We start from the raw sequence: 27245 nt of genomic DNA on the forward strand, positions 1-27245 counted from the left end.
TCAGAAAATCTATTCAACCAGATTTACAACACTAATTTTTGCTACTTGACCAAGCAAACTAACTTCATGGTTCCTAATGATCTCTACAACCTGAGTTTATTTGCGATATCCTACCTTATTCCAAAAATATTTAATTAAATTCTTTTATGTTGAGGTACCTTTCTCTTCAGCCTCAGATGGATCCTTGGGCGGAAGAAATATCACCTTGAAATTTCTGTCACTCATGGCCACACGTTTTTCACCCCAAAGGCTCGACCCCTTCAGCGCTCCTGTCGAAGAAAGCGACAACACGTGTCCAGCAACATCAGCAGGCTGGCGTTCCTCTGCCCACGAGACAGCAGCACAGACTCCTCCTTCAATCAACAGGCGAGAGACGGCGTCTTTTCACGCAACAGGCATATGAGAGCGTTCTTCTTGTAAGGTCGCCATCGGTCGATCGCGTCAAAAGCCTCCCAATAAGTAACGAGAGAAGAGCCCGTAGTCACTGTCAGAACAGCACGACAACACAAAGATGGCTGACAAAACAAGCTATCGCGAGTTGGTATATAAAACCAAATATCTTCTCAGAATCCAACACTTTTGAGCCCCTTCTAATCATCCTCATGAAGAACTCGGGCGCAGACATGACCGTTTCCAGAAGCCGAGGATTGCCGCTTCTGCAAATCAGGAAGATTTTCTCCCCAAACGGTGTCTTGGAAACGCGCGTTAGCACCAAATTCGGCGTGACCAAAATCACTACTCCAATTTGACTTCAAAAATTATGAAAATGTGTGAACAGATCTTTACAAAAGGTTTGTAGTATTATGCTTACTGATATCTCTTTAGCACGTTCGGTTGTATACATGCACGGAGTGCGTGTATAGTTTATTTATATTTTAGCCTTTGAAGAGCGGTCAAACTCGAATGTGTGTGTCGACAGCAATTGGGATTTTCTGTTTAGTAGGTACTGCTATAAAAGACAATTCAGTTTAGCAATGAATTAACTATTAGCTAGATACAGTAGATTGTAAATTCCAATTGAAATCAGAGCAAATTATTCTGCAGTGTGTTATTATTTTCGTGTATTGGGGAGCTTGCTTATTTTTTACTCAAAAGAACAAATCGCAAACAATGATACTTTCTCTCTAGTTCCAGTTCAAAATTTACGCGTCACACTTAACCAATAGAGCACACTTAGCGCAGTACACTATACCTTTCGTTTTTGTATCAGGAGGTCCCAGGTCCGCTCCCCTGCTTCCGCTTTTTTAGAGATCCGTAGTATCACGCTTTAGCTTTTGATTGGTTGATAAAAATAGAAAGTGGAAAAATAGCACCCATATTAACTTAAGAAATTAACTTAGCAGAAATCAGAACGTTTTTACCTCGTACCCCACACTTGGAAAAACTTAGCAAAATACTGAAAAAAACCTTACTACAAGATATCTTTTTAAGATATGAACACCATTAGCACAGCTCCTTATACGGGAGATGCCACAGGCAGGTTTTGAAAGTGTTATTGCATACCCTTTGACTCCTGAGAGGGGTCTGCGGGCTTTCGTATCTTCGAAATTAACTCAATAGCTACTAGAAAACGTCGCCAAATGCTATACGTTTACTCTTTATTCGTTGGTCATCATTTTGGTTTTTTTTAAAAATAATGTAACCAAATGTTAAGTTTCATACCTTTGTCGTGGCATGACGTTAATTGAAGTCAACTTTCCATTTATATGATCTTCATCCAAGAGACTTTAACTACCTAGATATGCCACTTCTGGAATTCAATTCAAAGCATGATTAAGGTCAGTGGCAGCTGCAACGTAATAAGCATCAAAACAGAGGCAGACAATGACAGTCTGGATTCCCTGAGCTAATAGTCCAACTTATAAACAGAAGGAAACATTCAACTAAATTTATAAAATCGGAAAATCTATAAGACAAGTTTTGGTCACCACACTCGCACAAGCACATACCGACTAGAAATTTCATTTACATAGGGAAAGCGTCAGAAAACATGCGCGACATTACTTGTCTAACAGGCTTTGAAGTGTCGTTGTTGAAAGTGCTGTGTATCCTATGAAGATAGGGCTGCAAGTTTGTAAAGCTCGTGTCAAAAATTAAATTCAGATCAGACAGCACGGGAATTTTCGGAGCATATTCTGTCGAGGTAATGGCTTCTGATATTAAAAGGATTTTCTCGATTATTGTGGAGCTTAGCTGTTGGAAAAATTTTTCTCTGTCAAAAACATCTACCAAGTTTAACTGAAATGTCCAAATTTCCCAGGCAATGTTTTCCTCCATCCTCAGAGGCCACCTAGGTCTACGTTTCTCATAAAACTCAAGGTGCAGTTGACCTCCATAATCACGATTAATTGGTTTGATAAGCTGTTGATGAAAGTTTGCAATCTCTCGCTGAATCTTTGCGTGCAGCTCAGAACAGTTTGAGCGGACGTATGTTAAATCAAGAAGTTGGCAGTCGACGTCTTCGAAGCCTACGGAGCCTATTGAATAATTGTTTTCGCCTGAATACTCGAATCGTCCAGTGCTTCGGTGGAAAAACAGCGTATGCAGTAAGGCAGAAAGAAGTTCTTCGCAACAAGATTCATCGACGTTCAAATCGAATTTGTGACTTCTACCATTCATCCTCTCTAATCTAAAAACAACACTCCCGATAAAAGCTATTCTACAAAACACCTTTACTTAAACATATAACAGTTTTAACGAAATTCATTTGTCTACCTTTTGTTTCATTATTACGTCATGTTTACCGCAAGTCGCAATATAGTCAGCCGGTAAAGTTCAGTTTTTGAGGTTGATCATTGTTTCTTTTCCCTAATGACTAATTATGCTTAATAAATACCGGGGCCCGATCAACAAGACAACAAATCAAATGGACGACACTATTGCTTCAACTTGACAATTGAAAGCAGTCATAAACAAAACCTAAATTAAGAAATTCCCCTCCCCAACACTGAGTGAATATTGTCTGGCCCGGGGCCCTCCCAGCACTACGTATTCATGAAGCATTGCGTATTTTTCAAACCCATCAATTATCTATAAATTAGCTATCAATTTAATGAAAATAAATGAAAATGAAAATAGAAGTAGTAGGAAAGGATTTAAAAATTTAGTTTCAGGGCGAGTTATTCCCTTCTTGTACAAATGGCGGGTCTCTCCCGTTATAGTCCCCCCAGCTTAGCGGTCATATCCTACAGCCTCCCAATCATGATAAATGAGCTGTGATGATCATAGGGGTCCCATTATAGCCCCCCCCCCCCCATTATGGTACATTTACCATGATTGGGGGGGGCTATAGGTTATCTGGCCACTAAGCTGGGGGGGGGGGGGGGGGCTATAATGGGAAAGACCCGATCATGGTATCTCATCTCCCAATCATGGTAGATAAACATGTAAATAAACTGTTGTAAATATGGTTTTATCTGTAAACAGTTTCAAAAAATCGTTGTTGTTTTAGCTCACTTCTTAGAGCAAAAACGTCCATTTCAAATGCAATGAAAGTTGGTACTGTCAGAAAGACGGGTTGGCAATGGGTGCGTCCTTGGCAGTGATTTTGGCAAACCTTTGAATGAAATCGTGGGAGCCACAACTGAAATTACAGACACCTAAATGTAAAAACAACACACAATCTAGCACTTGTCGCAATTGCGAACACCGTCTGACAGCACGTTCCAGGGGTGTTGAGTGTGAAATTTGCAATAGATGGTTCCAAGCAAAATGTCAGCAAATCAGTAACACAGAATACGATTGCATGGGAAACCATGTTATTCTGCCGTCAAAATCGATCGGCTCATTCTGCCGTGAAAATGATGAGACTGACATTAACCATTCGTCCGAAACAAAAGTTTTTCTAAGATATGTCGACGATATTGTGCGAACAGTTAGAGGTGACAAAAAGAGCTGTCAGATGCGGTCAATAACCTCCATCCAAATATCCAATTTACATCAGAAAAAACAGATGATAAAAACAGTTTGCCATTTCTGGACATGTCAATTAACAGACAACCGGATGGGAATTTTTTGCACATGGTATCAAAAACCGTCAGGTACTGGAACAATTCTGAACTATCGTGCACCCCTATGACATAAGAAAAGCATAATACAGGGAACAATACACCACCTGTTCCAAGCCACCAGCAATTGCGAAAGTTTCCATGAAGCATTGACAAAAAATGAAGAAATTTTGGAACGTAATCAATATCCCAGGCATTGGGTAGGGAATATTATCAAAGATACAATTAACCAGCTGCGAATGAAAGAACAAAGAAAAGGACATAGATATAACTCGGGTGGTCGTAAAACAACAGGAAAATACTGAGAAACAATTTGTATAACAGTACAGAGGCCACATCTCTAATGAATTTGTAAAGAATCTGAAAAAAATTCATCCTGTACAGACGATTATCACCATACTGAAACTTTAGAATTGTTTACCTAGCCTTAAGTCAAGCTTTGATAAGGATCTCAAATCCCACGTGGTTTATGAACTCACTTGTAATGGATGCAAAATTATCTATGTAGGGCAGACATGCCGACAAATTACCACAAGTGCTTTGTATTTTATGTTGTCTTTTAATTTTAGCATTTTGTATTGATTAAAAGCTGACGATGAAATTAGAGTTCGAAAACGTTCGTAAAAAGTTTGAAACTAACAGTCCCTTTTTAATTACTCCTTAGAATTCAATAGATAGAGTCAGCGACAGGTTTATATTTTTTTGTAAATAATATTATTCAATTGTTAAACCTTACGATGAACTCAATGTTCGGCAACTTTGTTTTTCTTCAACCAATTTAAATTTTAATTGACAGTTCCTTCTTCTCTGCAGGTAAACACATCATAATGGGGGCTATAATTTGGGGTTGGGGGCAGATGACTCTGCAGATCGCTCTCCATCTGCATTTAATTTCTTCCGAGTAGTGTTTCCTGAAATAATTCCAGTACAAGTTTTGCTGAGTAGTATTGTTCAATATGTTGCCATTCAGTGACTATAGTTTTTGATACGGATTAAAATCATAATAATAATAATAATAATAATAATAATAATAATAATAATAATAATAATAATAATAATAATAATAATAATAATAATAATAATAATAATAATAATGATAATAATAATAATAAGAATAATAATATTAATAATAATAATAATAACAATAATAATAATAAAAATAATAATAATAATAATAATAATAATAATAATAATAATTAAAGATTTAGAGCCTGATCTCTTGGAATTTCACACTTTTTATATTTGGTTTTAAGTTTTTCAATCATATTGCAGTTTCCACATCTGCAGATCACTCTCCAACTGTCTTTATTTTATTCCGAGCAGTGTTTCGTGAAAAAAATTCCGGCACATTTTTTGCACAATAGTTTTCTTCAATTCGTTCACGCAATCGTGGAAGAATCTTGAAACATAGTTGAAGAGGAATTTCTTTCTTCAAAAAAAGTTGTCATCAGTTTTAATTATATTTTTGGGGACACTTTACTCCCACTTATATTTTGTCGAGTAAGTTATTTGCATGCTCCATACCAACATTCGATGACAATTTCCCCCTTTCTTAGTGACAGTCGAAAATTGTCATGCATTTCAACTGAGGCACAGCGGTAGTTTTTCAGTGTTTCAAGTCTCTTTCAATATTTGACATTTGACTTCAATATCCATTTTGTTGCTTGATGTTGGAATTTTTCGATTCAATACAAGTTCCTTCTGTTAGGTAGCCACGTTTGGGAGGCGTAAACCGCTATGGGTTAAGAAAAACCAGTGTGGACATTTAATTTTGCTCTACACTCACACAAGTTTGTTGCGCTTAATTTGGAAGAGAGCATCAACTGCTTTATTTAACCGTCTATTCCAATGTTCAATCCAATTTACACTGCCTTTGACAATAAGACTTAAATCTTTCGGGAAGATAACTAAGTTTAGATTTGTTTGCATGAATTTGGTTTTCAAATTTTCTTTTTTATTCAAAAAATGTAATTTCCTTATATTTGATATTATTTTTTTTCATCCCGAGCCAATTGTCAATGCTTTGGTGCCTGCTTTGAAGTCATCGGAATAGGCCAAATTTTTGGTGTTGAGCATTGATTTGGGCAAAATATTTACCGACTACACGAAGAGGAGTGGGTCGGAAGTTGAACGCTGCAGGACTCTGTTTGTTACATTCTGGAGAGATTTTGTACCATTTATTTAAGAAAATGGTTTTCTGTTTGATAAGTACAAATTGATCAACCTCAGAATGTTTCCGGCTTTTCCTAGTAATCTTAGTTTGTTGAGCAACACATTACGTGATACTTTAATTGAGAAGTCTTTAGCGAGATCGAGTTAAAAGGCACTAAATTCTTTCACGGATTCCAGATCTTTGGAGTCATAGATATAATCAAGAAAAGAAATTATGTTAAGTGCCCTTGATCGACAATTTTAGAAACTAAACTGGCTTGAATGGAATACTTTACCAAATAGGGCATATAATTCATCACAAAATATGTCCTCTAAAATTTTGGTATGCAGCAGGGAAGGCTAATTGGACAATAACAAGTCATGTCAGGTTTTTGTCTTCCTTGAAAAATGGAAGTACTTGACTTCTTTTCCAAATTGGGGACACATTATATGTTGAAAAAAATTGAAAACGGTGGTTAAAGGCTTGCACAGTGATTTGTAGCACTTTTTCAGAATGAAGTCTCCTACCTGATCTGGTCCCGTTGATTCATCGGGACTCAACTCTGTGAGTATTTGAGAACTTTGATTTTGATTGCAACTTATTGTTTGTTCTTGTGTAATTGAATTGTTGATCAATTCAGATTCGACGAAAACCGATAAAGAATAAATATATAAAAATACAAAATTAATATAAAATTGCTCGGCTTTCAATGTGTCATCGGAACTTTTAATAAAATTGTACTCTAAAATTGGCGGGATATACGCAGGTTTTTGTATTCATTTGAGATTTTTTTCTACTTTACTAAAAACAAGCCCTTCCAACACTGTTTTACCGAAATCCGCGAAATCATCTTCGCTTGGTTTTTGACTTGCTTTTTTAATCTTTTCAATTACATAAGAATAATAAATTTCCTTTTTAGGTTATTGCGTCGTTTTAGCGCATTTCTTAGAATTCAATAGACAAAATTAGTCAAAGACAAAATTATATACTTTGTAAATAATTATATTCAATTTTTAAACCTGACGATGAACGTAATATTTGAAAGCGTTCTCTGCTGATAAACTTACCATAATGGGGGCTATAATTTGGGGGTGCAGATCACTCTTGAGATCACTCTCCAACTGCAGTGTTACTGCAGTTTACTTTCTTCCGAGCAGTGTTTCCTGAAAAAAATTCCAGTATAATTTTTGGAGAGTAATTTTGTTCATTCCGTTACCGTATTCGTGTAAGAATCTGGATACCTAGTTGAAGAGGAAATTTGTTCTTCAAAAAGTTGTCATCTGTTTTAACTAATTTTTGGGGATGCTGAACTCCCCCTTTCTTTTTGTCGGGTAGGTTATTTGCAAGTTCAAAGTCTTTCAGAAGATTCTATGTCATGTTCCTCTTTATCTTAGCAACAGTAGAAAAAGAAGGTCATGTATTCCAACATTGGCACAGTGGTAGTATTTTAGGTGTTTCAAGTCTCTTTCGATAATTGATATTTGAAATTAGTATTCATTTTGTTGCATGATTTTGGACTTTTTGATTCCACACAAGTTCCTTCTGTTATGTAGCCACGTTTGGAATGCAAAAACCGCTATAGGTACAAAATAATCAGTGTAGACATTAAATTCAGTTTTCCACTCACACAAATTTGTTAAGCATTTCTTTAATTGGAAGAGAGCAGCAACTGTTGTATTTAACCGTCTACAGCAATGTTCATTCCAATTCACACTGCGCTGGACAAAAAGACTTTAATCTTTTGGGAAAGTAACTAGTTTTAGATTTTCGGCATGAATCCGGTTTTCAAAATCTCTTTTATGTTTAAAATTGCAAATTCTTTTGTTTAATATCTTTTTTTTTCATCCCGACAATGCTTTGGTGCTTGCCTTAAAGTCGTCGGCTTAGCCCAATTTTTTGGTGTTGAGCCTTGATTTGGGCAAAATATTTACCGACTACAGGAAGATTATTGGGTAAGAAGTTGACCCCTGCGGGACTCTGCTGGTTACATTCTGGAGAGATTTTTTTCACAAATAGTTTTCTGTTCGATAAAAACAAAATTATCAATCTCAGAATGTTTCCGCCTTTTCCTAGTAATTTTAATTTGTTGAGCAACAAATTACGCGGTAGTTTAATTGGTAAATCTGTAGCGAAATTGAGATACAAGACACTAAATTCTTTCACGGACTCCAGAACTCTGGATACATAAGTGTAATTGAGGAAACAAATAAAGTTGAGTGCCATTGATCGACAATTTTAGAAACTATACTGGCTTGGATGGAATACTTTCCAAAAAATACATATTCTTCAAAATAAATATTTCCTCTAAAACATTTGATATGCAGCGCAGATAACAAGTCAAGTCAGGTTTATTGCCTTCCTTGAAAATTGGCAGTTTTTGACTTCTTTTCCAATGTGGGGACGCATATTTTGTAGAAACAAGTTTGGAAAACGGTGTTTAGAGACTTGCACAGTGATTTGTGGCACTTTTTCAGAATAAATTTTTCTACTTGATCTGGTCCCCGTTGATTTATCGGACTAAACTCTTTGAGTATTTGAGAACTTTGATTTTGAGTGCAACTTATTGTATTTGTTTGTTCTTGTAAAATTGAATTGTTGATCACTTCAGAATCGACAAAAACCGATAAAGAATAAATATGTAAAAATACAAAATTAATATAAAAATGCTCGGCTTTCAATGTGTCATCGGAAAGTATAATATAATTGTACGGGTTATACGCGTGATATACGCATGTATTTGTATGCATTTGAGGTAAACTTTGTAATTTACTAGACACAAGCCTTTCAAACACTGTTTTACCTGAATCTGCGGAATCATCTTTGCTTGGTTTTTGACTGGCATTTATAGTCTTTTCAGTTAACATAATTATAATAATTTTTCTGATTAGAGTATTGAGTTGCTTTATAAGATTGAAAGCGGAGCTTGGTATCCTTGGCGGTAGCTTTGATCTGCATTATGTGTCTCGAGGACTGTTATTGTCAATTTTTCCACAAAAAACTGTTTACACCCCAGGCATACTAATTCATTGCCCTTACTAAAACAGTATGACATATTATAGACCCCCTGCCTAGCGTTCAAGACCTACAGCCTCCCAATCAAGATAAATAAACTGTGATGATCAGGCTATCCCATCTCCCAATCATAGTAGATGAATACGTAAATAAACTGTTGTAAATATGGTTTTATATTTAAATAATTTAAAAAATTCGTTGCTGTTTTAGCTCACTTCTTAGAATTCAATAGATAGAGTCAACGACAAGTTTATATACTTTGTAAATAATTTTATTCAATTTTTAAACCTGACGATGAAGGTAATATTTAAAAGCGTTCGTTTTCTTGAAATTAATTTCAATTTTAGCTGACAGTTCCTTCTTCTCTGCAGATAAACATACCATAATGGGGCTATAACTTGGGGAGGGGGTGCAGATCAATCTTGAGATCACTCTCCAACTTCATTTACTTTCTTCCGAGCAGTGTGTCCTGAAACAAATTCCAGTACAATTTTTGGAGAGTAGTTTTGTTCATTTCGTTACCGTGTTCGTGTAAGAATCTGGATACCTAGTTGAAGAGGGAATTTGTTCGTAAAAAAAAGTTGTCATCTGTTTTAACTAATTTTTTGGGGACGCTGTACTCCCCCTTTCTTTTTGTCGGGTAGGTTATTTGCAAGTTCCATGTGTTTCAGAAGATGTCATGTTCCCTTTTTTATCTCATCATATTCGATGTCATGTTCCCCCCGATGTATCTCATCACCCAATCATGGTAGATAAACATGTAAATAAACTGTTGTAAATATGATTTTAATTGTAAATAGTTTCAATATTTCGTTGTTGTTTTAGCTCATTTCCTAGAATTCAATAGATAGAGTCAACAACACGTTCATATGCTTTGTAAAAAATTCAATTGTTAAACCTGACGATTACTGTAATGCTTAAAAACGTTCGTTTTTTTGTAATTAATATAAATTTTAATTGACAGTTCCTTCTTCTCTGCAGGTAACATACCTTAATGGGGGCTATGATTTGAGGTGTTTCAGATCACTCTGCAGATCACTTTCCAACTGCATTTATTTTCTCCCGAGCAATGTTTCTTGAAAAAAATTCCAGTACCTTTTTTGTATATTAGTTCCCGTATTCCTGTAAGAATCTGGATACATAATTGAAGAGCAATTTCGTTCTTCGAAAAAAGTTGTCATCTCTTTTAATTATGTTTTTCGGGTTACTGTACACTCCCTTTCATTTTTTCGAGTAGATTCTTTGCAAAATCCATGGGTTTCAGAAGATTCGATGTCATGTTCCCCCTTTCTTAGTGACAGTAGAAAAAAAAGGTCATGCATTTCAACCGGGGCAAAACGGTAGCATTTTAGTGTTTCAAGACTCTATCGATAATTGACTTCAGTATCCCTTTTGCTGCATGATGTAGGACCTTTTTGATTCCACACAAGTTCTTTCTGTTAGGTAGCCACGTCTGGTATGCATAAACCATTATGGGCACGAAATAACCAGTGCAGACATTAAATTTAGTTTTCCACGCACACAAATTTGTTAAGCTGTGCTTTAATTGGAAGAGAGCAGCAACTGCCATATTTAACCGTCTATAGCAAATTTTATTCCAATTTACACTGCGCTGGACAAAAAGACTTAAATTTTTCGGGAAGATAACTAAGTTTAGATCTGTTTGCATGAATTTGGTTTTCAAATTCTCTTTTATATTCAAAATATGCAATTTCCTTATATTTGATATTATTTTTATTCATCCCGAGCCAGTTTTCAATGCTTTGGTGCGTGAATTGAAGCCATCGGCATAGCCCAAGTCTTTTGTGTTGAGCATTGATTTGAGCAAAATATTGCCGACTAAACGAAGAGTAGTGGGTAGGAAGTTGACTGCTGCAGGACTCTGTTTGTTACTTTTTGGAGAGATTTTGTGTATTTATTTGAGCTAATGGTTTTGTGTTCGATAGGTACAATTTTATCAATCTCAGAATGTTTCCGCTTTTTCTTAGTAATCTTATTCTGTTAAGCAACAAATTACGCGGTACTTTAATTGAGAAGGCTTTATCGAAATCGAGATAAAAGGCACTAAATTCTTTCACGGTTTCCAGATTTTTGGATTCGTAAATATAATCGAAAAAACAATTTAGGTTAAATGCCATGGATTTACGATTTTAGAAAGTAAACAGGCTTGGATGGAATACTTTACAAAAAAGGCATATACTTCATCAAAAAATATTTCCTTTAAAGCCTTTGATATGCAGCAGAGAAAGCTAAATGGACAATAACAAGTAATGTCAGATTTTTTGTTTTCCAAGAAAATTGGCAGTACTTGAATTCTTTTCCAAAGCGGAGACGCACTTTTTGTTGAAAAACGGTGGTTAAATTCTTGCACAGTGATTTGTGGCACTTTTTTAGAAAATAGTTTTCTACTTGATCTGGTCTCGTTGATTTATGTGGACTAAACTCTGTATGAGTATTTGAGAACTTTGGTTTTGGGTGCAACTTATTGTATTTTTTATTCTTGTGTAATTGAATTCTTGATCACTTCAGATTCGCCAAAAACGGATACAGAATAAAAATATAAATATACAAAAATTAATAGAAAAATACTCGGCTTTTAATGTGTCATTGGAAAACTTAATATAATTGTACTTTCCAATTGGCGAAAATGAACATGGTTGTTGTAGGCATTTGAGGTCATTTTTGCATTTTACTAAACACACTCCCTTAAAACACTGTTTTACCAAAACCCGCGGAATAATCTTTGCTTGGTTTTTGACCTGTTTTTTTAGTCTTTTCAATTACATAAGGATAATAAACTTGCTTTTTAGGTTATTGAGTCGTTTTATTAGATTGAAATTGGAGCTTGATATCAATGCTGGTAGTTTTGATCTGCGTTTGGTGACTCGCGGACGTTTTTTTGTTAATTTTCCAGCAAAAACCCTTTATACCTATATCATACTAACTCATTGACTTTACTATAAAATATGACATAAAAGGTTCAGTTTAAATTTTTTTTGTTTATGTTTTCCCAGTCTGCTTATTTAAAACAATGTTTTACAGTGGGCATTTCATGCACAGCTTCGATTGAGTCAAATTGGATTCTGGTTTTAATTGGTTTATGGCCAGACAACTACTTTTTATCAAAAAAAGAGATTTTTACTGTGTTCATGTCATGCACAGCTTCGATTGAGTCAAATTCGATTCTCGTTTTTAATTAGTTTATGGTCAGACAACCAATTTTTAACAAAAAATAGATTTTTTGAATTTTTGGCTTAATTCACAGCTCAGTATGTTGTCTGCGTTGTTACAGTGAACTATATCCCGTTGGTTTTTGTAAAACCGGTAAAATTATGTTCGAATAATTTGCTATTAACTTAATTGGCTAATAACTTGACAGAAGTTATTTCAAATTATCGAATCCCAATGATTTGGAATTGGGTTTAGGGCCTTGTGACGACGGAAATCAAAAGAGACGGGGACTCCTTAGACGACAATTGCAGGACTATGAGGTCAAAATGATCAAAATTGAATTGGATATGCTCATGCGTAATGTTGTTTATAACAGCGATAAGAACCTATTCGTGTCCTGCTTATTCTCATAATCAGTTGGTCGGTCATCTCAATAAACTTGATATTTTTTGAGAAGGAGTGCTGACGAAGGAAAGTAGGCGGTTAACCATGTTTCATTAAAACAGATTAAGTCAAAACTAACAGCGCTTAGAGTGTTTAAATTTTTTTCTTTTCAAATCAAGCAAGCTTCACGTAATGAATCTTAGAATTCACGTATTCAATCAAATTCAATATCGTTAGAGTAATATTTATAAATTGAGTTTTTTTTTCAAGCCGTTTAGTATTTCGCACTTATTTTTTTCAAAGACCTTTGGATGTCAAGTTGGCTTCCTTATTTTCAATTAACTCTCAATGTATTTTAAACACTCATTGTGTTTCTAGGTATCTGCACTATTTAGTTCTGGGTTCATGTAGACTGCTTGATCATATCTGTTGTTTTGAAATTTGTAGGCAGCTTCTAGAATGAAGTCTCGGCTAAAGAAATTTGCTGTATTATTGAGCAGGGTTCTAGGACAACATCTCCTTTGATCGTATTTGCAAGCCTCTGCAATTTTACTAGCCTTCTGTTGTCAACTTTAAGAAAATAAAAAACTGGCTCGACTTCTGCAATATCATGATGAAGTCTTTCGTCACAGAATTAGATTCATTCGCGGGATGCCTCGGATGTAAATTCCTAGTCGAGTTTTCTCAGACATCCCAACTGATTTTTATTTTCTAAAGATTGTTTGTATGTTTTCCTATCTCTTATCACTGTTTTGACTTCAATTTGAACATTTGCTATTAGGTTGCCAGACTTTTCCATTTTATCAGTCAATGCCAGCATATGCTATTAAAACAATTTCATCCTCTTTGGAACACTTCAAGCTTTTCTTCGAAATTTTTTTCCGTTATTCCCTCAATTTTTTCCAAATACTTGTCAGTCTGTGGTCAACAGGTTTTGCAGATTTGGATTAGATTCTCTTTGAGTTTCATTAGAACCTAAATTTTTTTCCTATCAAGCACCGTAAAGTCAGCTGTTAGATGGAGTATTGCGTTGCAGACACAATAGACATATTTATAGTTTGATATTATTTTCTGGTGGCACGTGAGACAATTGTCTCTAGTCATTTTCAAGGGAAAAGAATCTGCAATTGATAATTAGGGGTTCGTTTTTTGATTGAGTCGACCTGCAAACTTGAATTTTTCTCGCTTGTTGTGCTGGCAAGTAGTTTATGACAACCTGTGGGACCATTATCCGGCATCTTAGTGTCTCGATAGTAAATTGGAAAAAACAAAAAATTGGGGTTTAGGTTCGTGGAACTGTTAACCGCCGCCTTATAACAAGCAGGCACAAAGCGAACAAAACGAACCAAGTGTAAGTGTTAGCGATGTCGGCAGTTGAAGCGACCAGAATCACAATATTCAGCACACACGTATTCGTTTATGTTACCCTGATTGCCAACTTTCTAAGAAGCCTTTGTGGAAAATTTCATTCCTTAGAATTGAGCAGAACAGGCCAAGCAACTCGCCGCCTTGATGGATTAGACCGTTACTGATGTGACCAACACTTTAGATGCTGTGATTGTTGCTACGATAGCAAATGCTGTAAAGAGAGTGATTGCTGTAGTCCACTAAATAAACTTCGCTTCATTTGTTTTTCTGGTTTTTTCAGTTTTATCAAGGATAATTTACTTGCAGTTCTTCAGGATATTGAGTCTCTTAATTAGATTGGAAGTGGAGGTCAATATCCATGGTGGAAGCCTTAGTTTGCGTTTGGTGACTCGGGCAATGATTTTGTCAATTTTTCACCAAAACTGTTTATGCTATTGTTGAACTGATTCATCGAAATTACTATAACAATATGGCATAAAGGGCTCGTTTTCAATTTTTTCGATTAATTGCTGTCAGAGGGCTTTTTTGAAGCCATTTTTACAGTGAGCTTTTCATGCACAGCGTTGATTGAGACAAATTCGACTCTGATTTCTTTCGTTTTATGTTCACAAAAATAACGTCTATCCAACAAGAGAGTTTTTGTTATATTCACAGCTCAATAGGCTTTTGTTATTTTCACAGCTCAAAATTTTTTTTCGGTTGTTACAGTCAACTACGTCCGGTTGGTATTTTGCAAAGTTGCTGAAATTATGTTCGAATAAAATGCTATTAACTTCTTTTGCTATTAGTTCAAAAGAGGTTGTTTAATGTTACCGAATCCCATTGATCTAGAGTGGGATTTGGGGCATTTTAAATGATACAGATCCATAGGGTCGGCAAATTTTTAACGGACAATTTCATGACTCAGAGGTCAAAATGACCAATTTTTAATTTGGTATGCTCATGCAGAATGCCGTTTTTAGTAGCGATAAGAATCCCTCCGTGTCTTGACTTCTGGTCATTAAAACCAAGTCGGTTATTTCAATAAACTTGATAATTTGCGAGAAGGAGAGCTGTTGTTGGAAAGTAGGCGGTTAACCAAACTTCAGTAATACAGATTAAGTCAAACTTGTTGTTAGTGCTAATTTGCTTGCAAATTTTTGTTCTCCTTTTCAAATCGGGCAAGCTTCGGGTGTTGAGAATAAGCATAGAAATGAAGAGCCATTCAAATTCAATATCGCATAAGTCATTTTGATATATCATCTTTTTCGGGCCGTACTGATGTGACCAACACTTTAGATGCGGTGACCAACACTTCAGATCTTTCTTTTGATTTTCAACAATATGAAAAGAAAGATTCCGAACTATTACCTCTTTGGATGACGAGTTGTTCTTTTATGTTCAATTAACTCTCTACGCATGTTAAAAACTCATTATGCTTCTAACTATCTGCATTATTTTTTTCTAGATTTTTGTACATTAATTGATAATATCTGTTGTATTGATGAAATTTATAAATAGCTTCAAGAATGAGGTCTTGTCTAAATAGGTTTGCCGTATTAACGAGCGGGGTTCTAGGACAACCCTTCCTTGCAGAAGATCGTATTTGCAAGCATCGGCAGTTTCACTAGCCTTCAATAATCAGCTTAAGGAAAATCAAAGACTGACTAGACTTCTGCGATATCATGATAAAATTTTTCGTCAGAGATTTAGATTCATTCTCGGGATGCCGCGGAAGTTAATTCCTAGTCGAGTTTTCTCAGACATCCCAACCGATTTTCATGTTCTAAAGATTGTTTGTTTGTTTTTCTGTCTCTTTTCACTGTTTTGACTTCAATTTGAATATTTGCTAATATGTTGCCAGATTTTTCTATTTTTTCGGTCAATGCCACCATATGCTCTTGGAGCAAGTTCATCCTCCTGGGAAAATTTCAAGCTTTTCTCCAATAATTTTTTCTGTTTTTGCTTCGATTTGTTTCAAAATTTGTCTTTTTGTGGTTTAAAATGGTTGCAGATATTGTTTAGATCGTCCTGATAATTTGTTTGAACATCGCTTTTCCTTTTCAAACTCAGCACACTCAGCTGTTAGATGGAGTGTTTCGTTGCAGTTACAGCAAGCAAATTTTTTGTCTGATTTCATTTTTGATGGCAACTGACACAATTTTTTTCAGTCATTTTCAGGTTGAAGGTGTTTGTAATTGATAATTAGAGATTCGTATTATGATTGAGCTGACTTACAAATTTATAGGTTTACGTTTTTTGAGCCGGCAAGTAGTTTCTGACAACCCGTGGGACCAATAACCGGCAACTTAGGGTCTTTGTTGGCGCCAATTCAATTCTGTAACAAGAGCCATCGGAAAAGTTGAAATTATATTATATTTCAATACACAAAACTCCTCAAAACCAAAAAATTTTACAAATTGGGACGAAAATTTTTCACAGCCAGCACCCCCAATTTTAGGAAGAGAAAAATTGAGCAACCCGAGGTTATAGCACACGATTAGGGTAAAATCTAAGTTACTCATAGAGCCAACCAACTTTATCGCACCAATCTCACAACTGTGGTTTTTAGCACTTATATGGTGCAAAAAATGCATTTTTTGATGTTCTGTTATTCATTGTCGGATTTCTTAAACTGTGAATTGCATTATCCTCTAGGTGTTTATTTATAGTCGAATGTCAGACAATTGAAACATTTAGAGTCACCTACGTAAAAGCTTATCAACACAAGCAAAAATTGCAGTAATTTGACCTTTACTATGTAAATACTTATCAAAATAGTTTACTTGACTAATCAAAAAATTAAAGTTAGTAGAGTTGTCATATAAGAAGTTGGCAACAATAATAACACTAGCTGAAGTCTTACAAACTTCAGCACGAGATCGAACATAGATTATCAATAAAGATTTTCTTAACTTCAATCAAAGTTAAAGTTACCATCCTTTAATACGTCCAGGCAACTATTTGTTTTAAAGAGACTATTGGTCAACCGAATCTAATGAGAAACCAGGCTGGCGTAAAGCTCAAATGAGAAACAAGGCCGGCGTAATTCTTTGACATTTTGTATTTTGCTGTGATTTTTGGGCAGCCGCAACTTTTGGTGAGCGCACTCGGGCAACAACAACTACAGTGACACAAACAGCAACAATTCGTCAATACAAATAAGTGGACCGTAACACAACCGATACCGATGGCCAGAAAAAGTCCCAGTTGGCACTTCAAACAGATAATAGGAAGGTAAGGGTTAACTCAAGAGGTTAGAGAAAGAGCAAGCTGACCTACTCGAGTTCATTTCCAGACACCTCATAATGACAACCGAAAGTGCCCATCTATGCTTCTTCGAGACGTAAAACAACTTAGAGCACAACGGACAGTAGCAGAGGTTACATGTAAAACCAACATATTTCAAAAAGTTTGACAATGAAACCAAGCGTATGTTAGAAGAAAAGAGCAAAATGTTCAGATGGGTAGCTGACAAAATACCACTTCTCAGAGACATTGAACTTTGTTGCACAGATGTTGCCGACTGTCGCACAGACACAATTGAAGTCTTTAAATTAATGGAAGCTTCTGTTCCCATTTTGATTGAATTGTTAACATTGTAGAACAAGTTGAAGGCAGAAAACTTAAGCGAAACCAAAAAACAACAGACATTGACAAATCAACTGGAAGAGCTGGTAAAAAAAACTAGATGAAGCCAGGAGGTTGCACTTGAAGGTTTGTGGTTTTCAGTGAAAGTAGTAGGACTATAATTGGACCTGATCAAGCAGTTTAGGCATAGCCAGGGTTGTTGTAACCAAACTTCCCAACTCGAATTTACGTCGAGTAGCAAAAATGATCCAATCCAGACCGTATTTGACAACAATAAAGACGCTTCAGGTGCAATGGCAGGAACTATTGACTTTTTTCTCGGAGGTCCACTACCAACAAGAGTATGAAAGAACTCAGTGCTGCAAAGCCGCGCTCGTCAAAACAACGTGAAGTTGCGTAATTGCAACTTGAAAACCTAAAGACCAAGCAGAAAGCAGAGCAACAGCTGAGAAACCGGCAAAGTAATTTATAAAATTAACAAGAAGTAATGGAGCTGCATCTACAACAGCAAGAACAACAGAGAGAAGAACTTCGACTCTGAGAGCAAGAGCTCGAACACGCAAGAAACAAAAAAGAGGCAGACGAAGAACAAAGACTTCTGAAGCCTTAGCTGACTAAAGGAAGCTTAAGGGCATCTGGATTATTGGCAGAGGTGATAGAAAGTGGTGGATCTCGACAAAATTGAGAAAAAACAAGATGAGTGGGCAAAGTCAGTGGTTTAACAGTCTAGCAATTGTCCTCAGACTGTATTATCAACCCTCCCAAGAACGACACACAGGCCACAGGCGACAAACGTTTCAGCGCCTATTCGAAAACTACCCAGCTATTTCAACCGGGTGAAGGACTCTTTTCAGCACCATTGACAGAGCTGAGCACTCTCAAGAAACCAGAAACACATAAATAAATTAGATTAATGGAACCTTAAGCGCGGCTGACAAGGAAGACGTTGCATCAGCAACGAAAGTCAACCTTCCAAAAGAGAAACAGGAGTCAGAGTCCCATGACAAATTTTAAAACAGATCTGCCGAGAATGGAAATAGAAGAAGACTGAACCCAATCACTCCTCAAGTGATTTACCAACCAGTACCAAGCGCTGGTGCCAATGGCTTGCCAAAACTAAAGCTAACTGAGTTTCCAGGACATCCTCTTTAGTGGACTTAGCTGACGGGTCTTTATGATGTTGTTGTTCAGCAAAAACAAATCAGTGACAATGAAAAGATGCAAAAACTGAAGACCACTCTCACGAGTCATGTGAAAGCAGCAAAACTGGAAGGGGATTCAGCTCGCAATCATATTATCATGCTTGGGTTATACTAAGTGGGAAGTTTGGCAGATCAGATCTCATAGTAAATCCTCAACTCAAGAAAACACGTAATTATCCTCCAGATCGGCACAAAAATTTTGTGAACATTGTCAAATTTGAAAATGTTGTCACAAATATTTGAAGACTATAACACGCTAGAAAAAGAGCAAGCTGACCTACTCAGGTTATTGTCCGGACACCTCACCGAGCTAGAGAAGACTACACGACACAAAACAAAACAATGGCAGCCAAAAATGCGTCAGACAGAGAGCAACAAAAACAGACAGCAGCAGAGATTACTATTAAATTCAAAGAATTTTCAAAAATATTACAATGACACTCAATCGTATGTTAGAAGACAAGTGTAAAGTTTTGACATGCAGATTTGACAAACTAAACTACCGTTTCTCCGGGACCTTGAACGCTTTCTCATATACGACGCCGACTGTCGGAAAGACTTAATGCGAGCCTTCAAGTTACTGGAAGCTGCTCCCATTTTGATTGAACTGTTAACACTGAAGAAATTGAAGGCAGAAAACTTGAGCCACTCCGCAAAACAGACATTGTGTAATCAACTGGAAGAGCTAGTAGAAAAACTAGATCAAGTTTACAAAAAATGGATTTGAATAATAAAGCCAGAACATTGCCCCCAATTTTTTCTAGGTTTTGTGCACTTCATTGATAGTAGGAGTTACTATCGAGACCTGAGGAAGCAGTGCGGGCACAGCAAGGGTTGTTGTAATCAAACATCCCAAGTGACATTTACGTCGGGTAGCAAAAATTATCCAAACGAGACCGTAATTGACAACAGAAAAGACGCTTCAAGTGTCTAAGTGCAAAGGCACGAACTGTTGAAGTTTTTTCTCAGAAATCTGTTACCAACAGGAGTAGAAAAGAACTTAGTGTTGCCAACTTGCGGTCGTCAAGACAATGTGAAGTAGAGCGATGGGAACTTGAAAACTTGATGGCGGAGCAAGAAGCAAAGAAAAAACCGACAAACTCTATTAGAGAATGAACAGGAGGTAATGGAGCTGCGTCTTCGACAGCAAGAACAAGATTACTTCTTTGCCTGCCAGAGCGAGAACTCAGGCACGCACGAAACACAGTAGTGGCCGACGAAAAAGACAAGTAACGGAGCCGCAAGCGTAACGGAGCCGCAAGTGCCATTGACAAGTACGACGTTGCATCAGGAAGGAGCTTCAACATTCCAAAACAGCGTATTGAATCTTAGCATTGGAATAAAAAGTCAGTCAATTTCAATGTCGCTAGAATCATCTTTGTCAAATGAGTTTTTTGAAGACTTTTTTTCCCAAGTGTAATTTTCAAAGATTTCAAGAGAAAAAATCCAAAACTCTTACCTGTTTGGACATCAAGTTGTTTTCTTTATGTTCAATTAACTCATTTTTAAGCACGCAGTGTGTTTCTTGCTATCTGCACTATTTAGTTCTGGGTTTTGCTTATATTGCTTCATCATATCTTTTGTATTCCATAAATTTATAAGCAGCCTCGCGGTTGAGGTCTCAGCTTATGGGATTTGCCATATGAATGAGCGAGTTTCTAGTGTAACCTTTACTTTGATCGTATTTGCGATTTTACTAGTGGTTTTACTAGCTTTTTGTCATCAAACTGAGGAAAATCAAGGACCGACTCAACTTCTAGGATATCACGATGAAGCCTTTCGTCAGAGAACTAGATTTATTCTCGGAGAAGCCTCGGATGTAAATTCCCATTGGCGTTTTCTCACTCATCTCAACTGATTTTCCTTTAGAGAATTTTCCTAAAAATCTTTTGTATGTTTTTGTATCCTTTTTAACTGTTTTGACTTCAAACTCAATTACATTTTTTCATCGGACTATTTGTGATTGGTTTGTGACAAGCACATTTGTTGCATTAGAAGTAGGATAATTGCTGTATATTGTTAAAAACTTCCAATGCTTCAAAATTTTCATAGAAAAATTACTTTGAAAACTGTTTGATCTTTCCGACATTGTCATCTACACCCAATCAAAGATGCAATTCACGCATGTAGAGCACGTAATCAGCAAAAAAAACTCGATAATCTACCAGGTATCACTTGAAACTTGGGACTTTGTTCCGAATAAACTGTCATATAGTGCGTATTAAAGCATAAAATTTTTCTGCTGTAAATCAGTTCCTCGAGAACCTTAGCTCTGCAAATTACCTTGATGACTGTAAAGCTTAACTGAATTTCACTTGTTGAGCTGAGAATTGACTTCTAATATTCTCAATTCTCAATTTTGGGGAGCAAGTTTCCCTTTCCTATGTTAGGTAAATTTAATGAGAAGCCTTGAGTCAATTCCTCTCACTGGTATTGATGCAAAGTAAAATTTTTCCGAGCAAGAAAAATTGTTGATCGATAAAGCTGAAGGATTGGGTAAAATAGTCAATTTAGCACAGAGTAATGTAATGGTGATCAACAGTACAGTGGATGTTAAAATTCACAAAGGTTAACTGCAAAAACGTAATATACGGAATGATATGAAACGATTGAACTAAACTTCGATGTTAAAAACATGAGCAGGGAGCAGTCTTTAGATCTTCAGTTCAAAAAAATTCTTCAATGAATTAGTGAACTTGGCCAGCAGGGGCCAGTTCCCAAGTTTTGTGGCTCCAGCTTTTTGTAGTGCTACATTAACAGCATTGAATAAAAAGAAAACCGGCATTAGACCTATTGCTGTGGGTGAAGTTATTCGGCGCCTTGTTGCCAAGTGCATTGCAAAAGAAGCAGCCATCGAGGCGGTTGAGTTGTTTGGTTCAAAGCAGTTGGGAGTTGCTCTCAAGGGTGGTGCCAAGAGCATAGTTCATGCCACAAAAATAACCTTCGGAAGAATGAAGAGTGTAAAAAGTGGTGGCATACTTCAAATTGATTTCAGAAACGCATTTAATTCAGTGAAGCGCAGTCATCTCCTCGGCTCAACAAAAGTTTTGATGCCTAGTATATTTTCATTTGCATCCTTTTGTTACTCGAAACATAATGATTTGTTATTCAATAGCTCAATTGTTGACAGTCAGACAGGAGTGCAACAAGGTGATCCACTAGGTCCACTTTTGTTTTCATTGGCCATCTGGCCTCTTATTGACAAAATCGAAAGCAAAATACCGAATCTCTTGCAACATTGCTGGTATCTCGATGACGGAATTATTGCAGGAACTGAGATCGAACTTTGTGAAGCGTTAGAAATTCTCTCAGAATCAGGAGAAAGATTTGGTTTGGAACTCAGGAAGGATAAGTGCGAGCTGTGGTCATTCGAAAGCAAGACAAAAATTGACAGTTTGATCAAGAGGAACTGTGTAGATGGAATTGAAATATTAGGAGCTGCTATAGGATCTGACGCTTTTGTTTCCTCTTGTTTACTCAAACGCGTTAAAAAATTAGAGGAACTTCTAGACAATTTAGCATATGTAGACGATCCTCAATGTGCTCTTGGCATTTTGCGTTTTTGCCTTGGTGCTCCCAAAATTGTCTACTCTTTGGGATGCAATTCTCCTTCGGACGAGTCAAATAAAATCCTTCGAAAATTTGATTCGGTTCAGCGTTCAACCTTTGAAGGTATTCTTGGAGTTTTGTTGTCAGACATCTCTTGGGACCAAGCATGCTTTCCAATCAATAAAACCGGTGTAGGAATAAGACGATCAGCAGACCAAGTTCAGGCTGCATACGTCGGATCTGTTTTTCAATCCTCTGTTCTTGTAGAAAAATTAGTAGTCCATAATCCAACTGCAGATATCTCATTTGTTAAAGCAGTTGAAGAATTAATCGAAATTGCAACAACATATCCTTCTCAAAGAGAAATTCAGGAGGAACTTGATAACTCAGCCTTTGACAATTTGTTAGGAAAACAAAGTTCCATGAGGGGAAAAGCTTGCTTACAATCTCTTTCTCTACCACTGTCTGGTGCCTGGTTATCCGCAGCCCACATTCCAGCTCTGGGACTACATCTATCTTCCAATGAGTTCCGTGTTGCTCTCAAATATCGACTGGGTGTAAAATTGTACGAGAACGAGAAAAAATGTCCTTTTTGTAAATCTGGGACTCTAGATGTAATGGGCGACCTTGCGGTGTCATGCTATGGTCGCGGTGATATGATCACTCGTCTTGATCGTATACGAGACAAAATTATATCAGCTTGCTCGGGAGCTCTTTTGTCACCCATCTCTGAACAGAAATGTTAATACCCAACAATAACTCCAGGCCGGGCGATATCTTCTTACCTGTATGGAATAATGGTCTACCAGCAGCTTTAGACGTTACCGTCACTTCTCCCTTGCAGTCAAGCCTCATTATAAATGCGTCGGAGAAGAGTGGTTTCGCTCTGTCAGCTGCTGAGGACAGGAAGTACGAACAGTACGCCCAGAATTGTAGTGAAGTCGGAATTCAATTCATTCCTTTGGCTTTCGAAACGTTTGGAGGATTTTCAGAAACAGTTCGTAAGACCCTCAAACGAATCGCTACTCTGGCTGATAACAGAAATTTGCAGCCGGCGGGGTTGTCGGTAGCCTTCAGTAGGTTATCTCAATCAGTCTCTGTTACAGCAATTCGGGGGTCTGCAATCATGCTCCTTGCAAGGGATGCGAGATTATAGACACATATGAAACGGGAGCAGATCTTTGAATCCTTGTTGCAGAAGTTAAAAGGCGAGTCGGGATTGAATAGTGTGTCATCCATGAGCGGGGACAATCTATAGTGATAAGTTTTTGACTCACCCAATGAGCGGGGAGCCCAAATTTAATGAATTATCATACTAGTTGTACCTCAGTGGCGGGTGAAATGTGATTGTCCAGAACAGGAAGTTTTACCTCAAACAATTTTTCCAAAAAGGAAACTGTTTTGATTGCATGATTGATTGCATGGGTTGAACTGATAAGAATGATCGTTGATCGTTTATGAACCAAGATTTTCTAATTTCGTGAATTAACTATTTTCTGAAAGAATAGCTTGCTGTTTGATACGTGCCTAGGCAAAGCTAATTGTAGGAGAGGGTAATATCAAACCTTAGTTTTTGATTGGGTAATATGATTTCAAAATTACAAAGAAGAAAACAAAAATGCGCCACAATGTTTTTTACCCTGAAGTGATGTTCCTGGTCTAATTAAGGAAATCAAAAATATTAATGATTTTTAAAAACTAGGTCCATCATCACGGGAACCACATTTTGTCACTTACTAATTAAGTAAAAGCTTCTTTAGCTAATGCGATATATGTCTCTTATATTCTTATCATTCGGGTCTTGACGAAGATGAACAAATTAAAGCAAATTGAACTCCACAAACAAGGAGAGGTTCAGCAAAAGGTGCAGGATACAAAATTGTTTGAGCTCTTCTTGGCTGAGCAAACTTTATGGACGAATGATGAAAAATTTTGTCGTTACCAATGAAAGAAATCCAAAAAGACGGTTTCAGATGAAAAAAGTAAGAAAGAAGTAAGTAAGGGGGGGACGGACAATTACTGCAGCTTGGCAATCTACAACGGGGTGGGACAATTGGAAATTTCAAATTGTCCCACCCCGTTGTAGATGGCCACGCTGTTATAATTGTCCGTCACCCCTCGTTGAGGTTCTAGTCACTCCCCCCCCCGTTGTACCCCTGGTCAGTCCCCGATATTTTTTTCAAAATTTTCTTCTCTTTTAACTTTCGGCTGATTTTAACTTTGTTCAATTTGTTTACAAGCTTGACCCAGTTTTTTTTATGACTAATTGTTTGCTGCGGGGTCTGTTTGTTTGTTTAGAACAGTGATATAAGCACTGCTATTGCTAGCATTGCGATTACCTGTTTTGTGTATGATGAACGTTTTTTTTATGACTAATTGTTTGCTGCAGCGTCTGTTTGTTTGTTTAGAACAGTGATATAAGCACTGCTATTGCTAGCATTGCGATTACATGTTTTGTGTATGATGAAAGTATTCAGATCCAGTTTTTCATATTTGAGAATTTACTGCTAATGGGCGTCGAAACTTGCAAAATTCAGCATGTTTTTTGAGTAAAAAAAGTTGTCGGAAAAAATATTTTCAAAAATTGAAATTTTTACCCTATAGGGGGATCAGAACTTGTAAAAATTTTTGAAAAATGGGGTTGAAAAATTTTTTTTGCGTTTTTTCGGCTTCAATTAATGTGAAATTGTGTGACGCATGTTTTTTGAGTAAAAAAAGTTGACGGAAAAAATTTTTTCAAAAATTGAATTTTTTACCCTATAGGGGGATCAGAACTTGTAAAAATTTTTGAAAAATGGGGTTGAAAGTTTTTTTGCGTTTTTTTGGTTTGAATCAATGTGAAAATGTGTGAAATAAGTTTTGTGACTAAAAAAGTATTGAAAATCGTCGAATTCTTAAAATTTCCTTGTTGAAAAACACGGAATTCTTAATTCAAGATTTCCGTGTTGAAAATCGCGGAATTCTTAAAAATTCAGTGTTGAAAAACACGGAAATCTTAATTTAAGATTTCCGTGTTGAAAATCGCATACATACATACATACATACATACATACATACATACGTACATACATACATACATACATACATACATATATACGTACATACATACAAGCTTACATACATGCAGGCATACATAAATACATACAAACATACATACATGATTTCATCCATACATACATATATACATACATACCTACATACATACATACATACATACATACATTCATACATACATACATACATACATACATACATACAATACATACATACATACATACAAACATACTAACGCTACTCTGGCTGATAACAGAAATTTGCAGCCGGCGGGGTTGTCGGTAGCCTTCAGTAGGTTATCTCAATCAGTCTCTGTTACAGCAATTCGGGGGTCTGCAATCATGCTCCTTGCAAGGGATGCGAGATTATAGACACATATGAAACGGGAGCAGATCTTTGAATCCCTGTTGCAGAAGTTAAGAGGCGAGTCGGCATTGAATAGTGTGTCATCCGTGAGCGGGGTCAATCTATAGTGATAAGTTTTTGACTCACCCAATGAGCGGGGAGCCCAAATTAATTGAATTATCATACTAGTTGTACCTCAGTGGCGGGTGAAATGTGATTGTCCAGAACAGGAAGTTTTACCTGAAACAATTTTTCCAAAAAGGAAACTATTTTGATTGCATGATTGATTGCATGGGTTGAACTGATAAGAATGATCGTTGATCGTTTATGAATCAAGATTTTCTAATTTCGTGAATTAACTCTTTTCTGAAAGAATAGCTTGCTGTTTGATACGCGCCTAGGCAAAGCTAATTGTAGGAGAGGGTAATATCAAACCTTATTTTTTGATTGGGTAAAATGATTTCAAAATTACAAAGAAGAAAGCAAAAATGCGCCACAATGTTTTTTACCCTGAAGTGATGTTCCTGGTCTAATTAAGGAAATCAAAAATATTAATGATTTTCAAAAACTAGGTCCATCATCACGGGAACCACATTTTGTCACTTACCAATTAAGTAAAAGCTTCTTTAGCTAATGCGATATATGTCTCTTATATTCTTATCATTCGGGTCTTGACGAAGATGAACAAATTAAGGCGAATTGAACTCCACAAACAAGGAGAGGTTCAGCAAAAGGTGCAGGATACCAAATTGTTTGAGCTCTTCTTGGCTGAGCAAACTTTATGGACGAATGATTAAAAATTTTGTCGTTACCAATAAAAGAAATCCAAAAAGACGGTTTCAGATGAAAAAAGTAAGAAAGAAGTAAGCAGGGGGGGGGGGACGGACAATTACGGCAGCGTGGCAATCTACAACGGGGTGGGACAATTGGAAATTTCAAATTGTCCCACCCCGTTGTAGATGGCCACGCTGTTGTAATTGTCCGTCAACCCTCGTTGAGGTTCTAGTCACTCCCCCCCCCCGTTGTACCCCTGGTCAGTCCCCGATTTTTTTTTCAAAATTTTCTTCTCTTTAACTTTCGGCTGATTTTAACTTTGTTCAATTTGTTTACAAGCTTGACCCAGTTTTTTTTATGACTAATTGTTTGCTGCGGCGTCTGTTTGTTTGTTTAGAACAGTGATATAAATTAAGCACTGCTATTGCTAGCATTGCAATTACCTGTTTTGTGTATGATGAACGTTTTTTTATGACTAATTGTTTGCTGCGGCGTCTGTTTGTTTGTTTAGAACAGTGATATAAGCACTGCTATTGCTAGCATTGCGATTACATGTTTTGTGTATGATGAAAGTATTCAGATCCAGTTTTTCATATTTGAGAATTTACTGCTAATGGGCGTCGAAACTTGCAAAATTCAGCATGTTTTTTGAGTAAA

At 36.6% G+C, this 27245-nt stretch overlaps 1 protein-coding gene across 1 annotated transcript; it reads right to left on the reverse strand.

Moving 5' to 3' along the window:
• Positions 1-1635: 1635 nt before the first annotated feature.
• Positions 1636-2626, reverse strand: LOC142342347 (autophagy-related protein 101-like). The gene has a single exon (XM_075393646.1). The coding sequence runs from the start codon at positions 2617-2619 to the stop codon at positions 1966-1968; it is 654 nt and encodes a 217-aa protein (XP_075249761.1). The 5' UTR covers positions 2620-2626; the 3' UTR covers positions 1636-1965.
• Positions 2627-27245: the final 24619 nt, after the last annotated feature.

This window comes from Convolutriloba macropyga, chromosome 7, assembly GCF_964194025.1.
Source record: "Convolutriloba macropyga chromosome 7, txConMacr16.3, whole genome shotgun sequence".
In the NCBI taxonomy this organism is placed as follows: Eukaryota; Metazoa; Xenacoelomorpha; order Acoela; family Convolutidae; genus Convolutriloba; species Convolutriloba macropyga.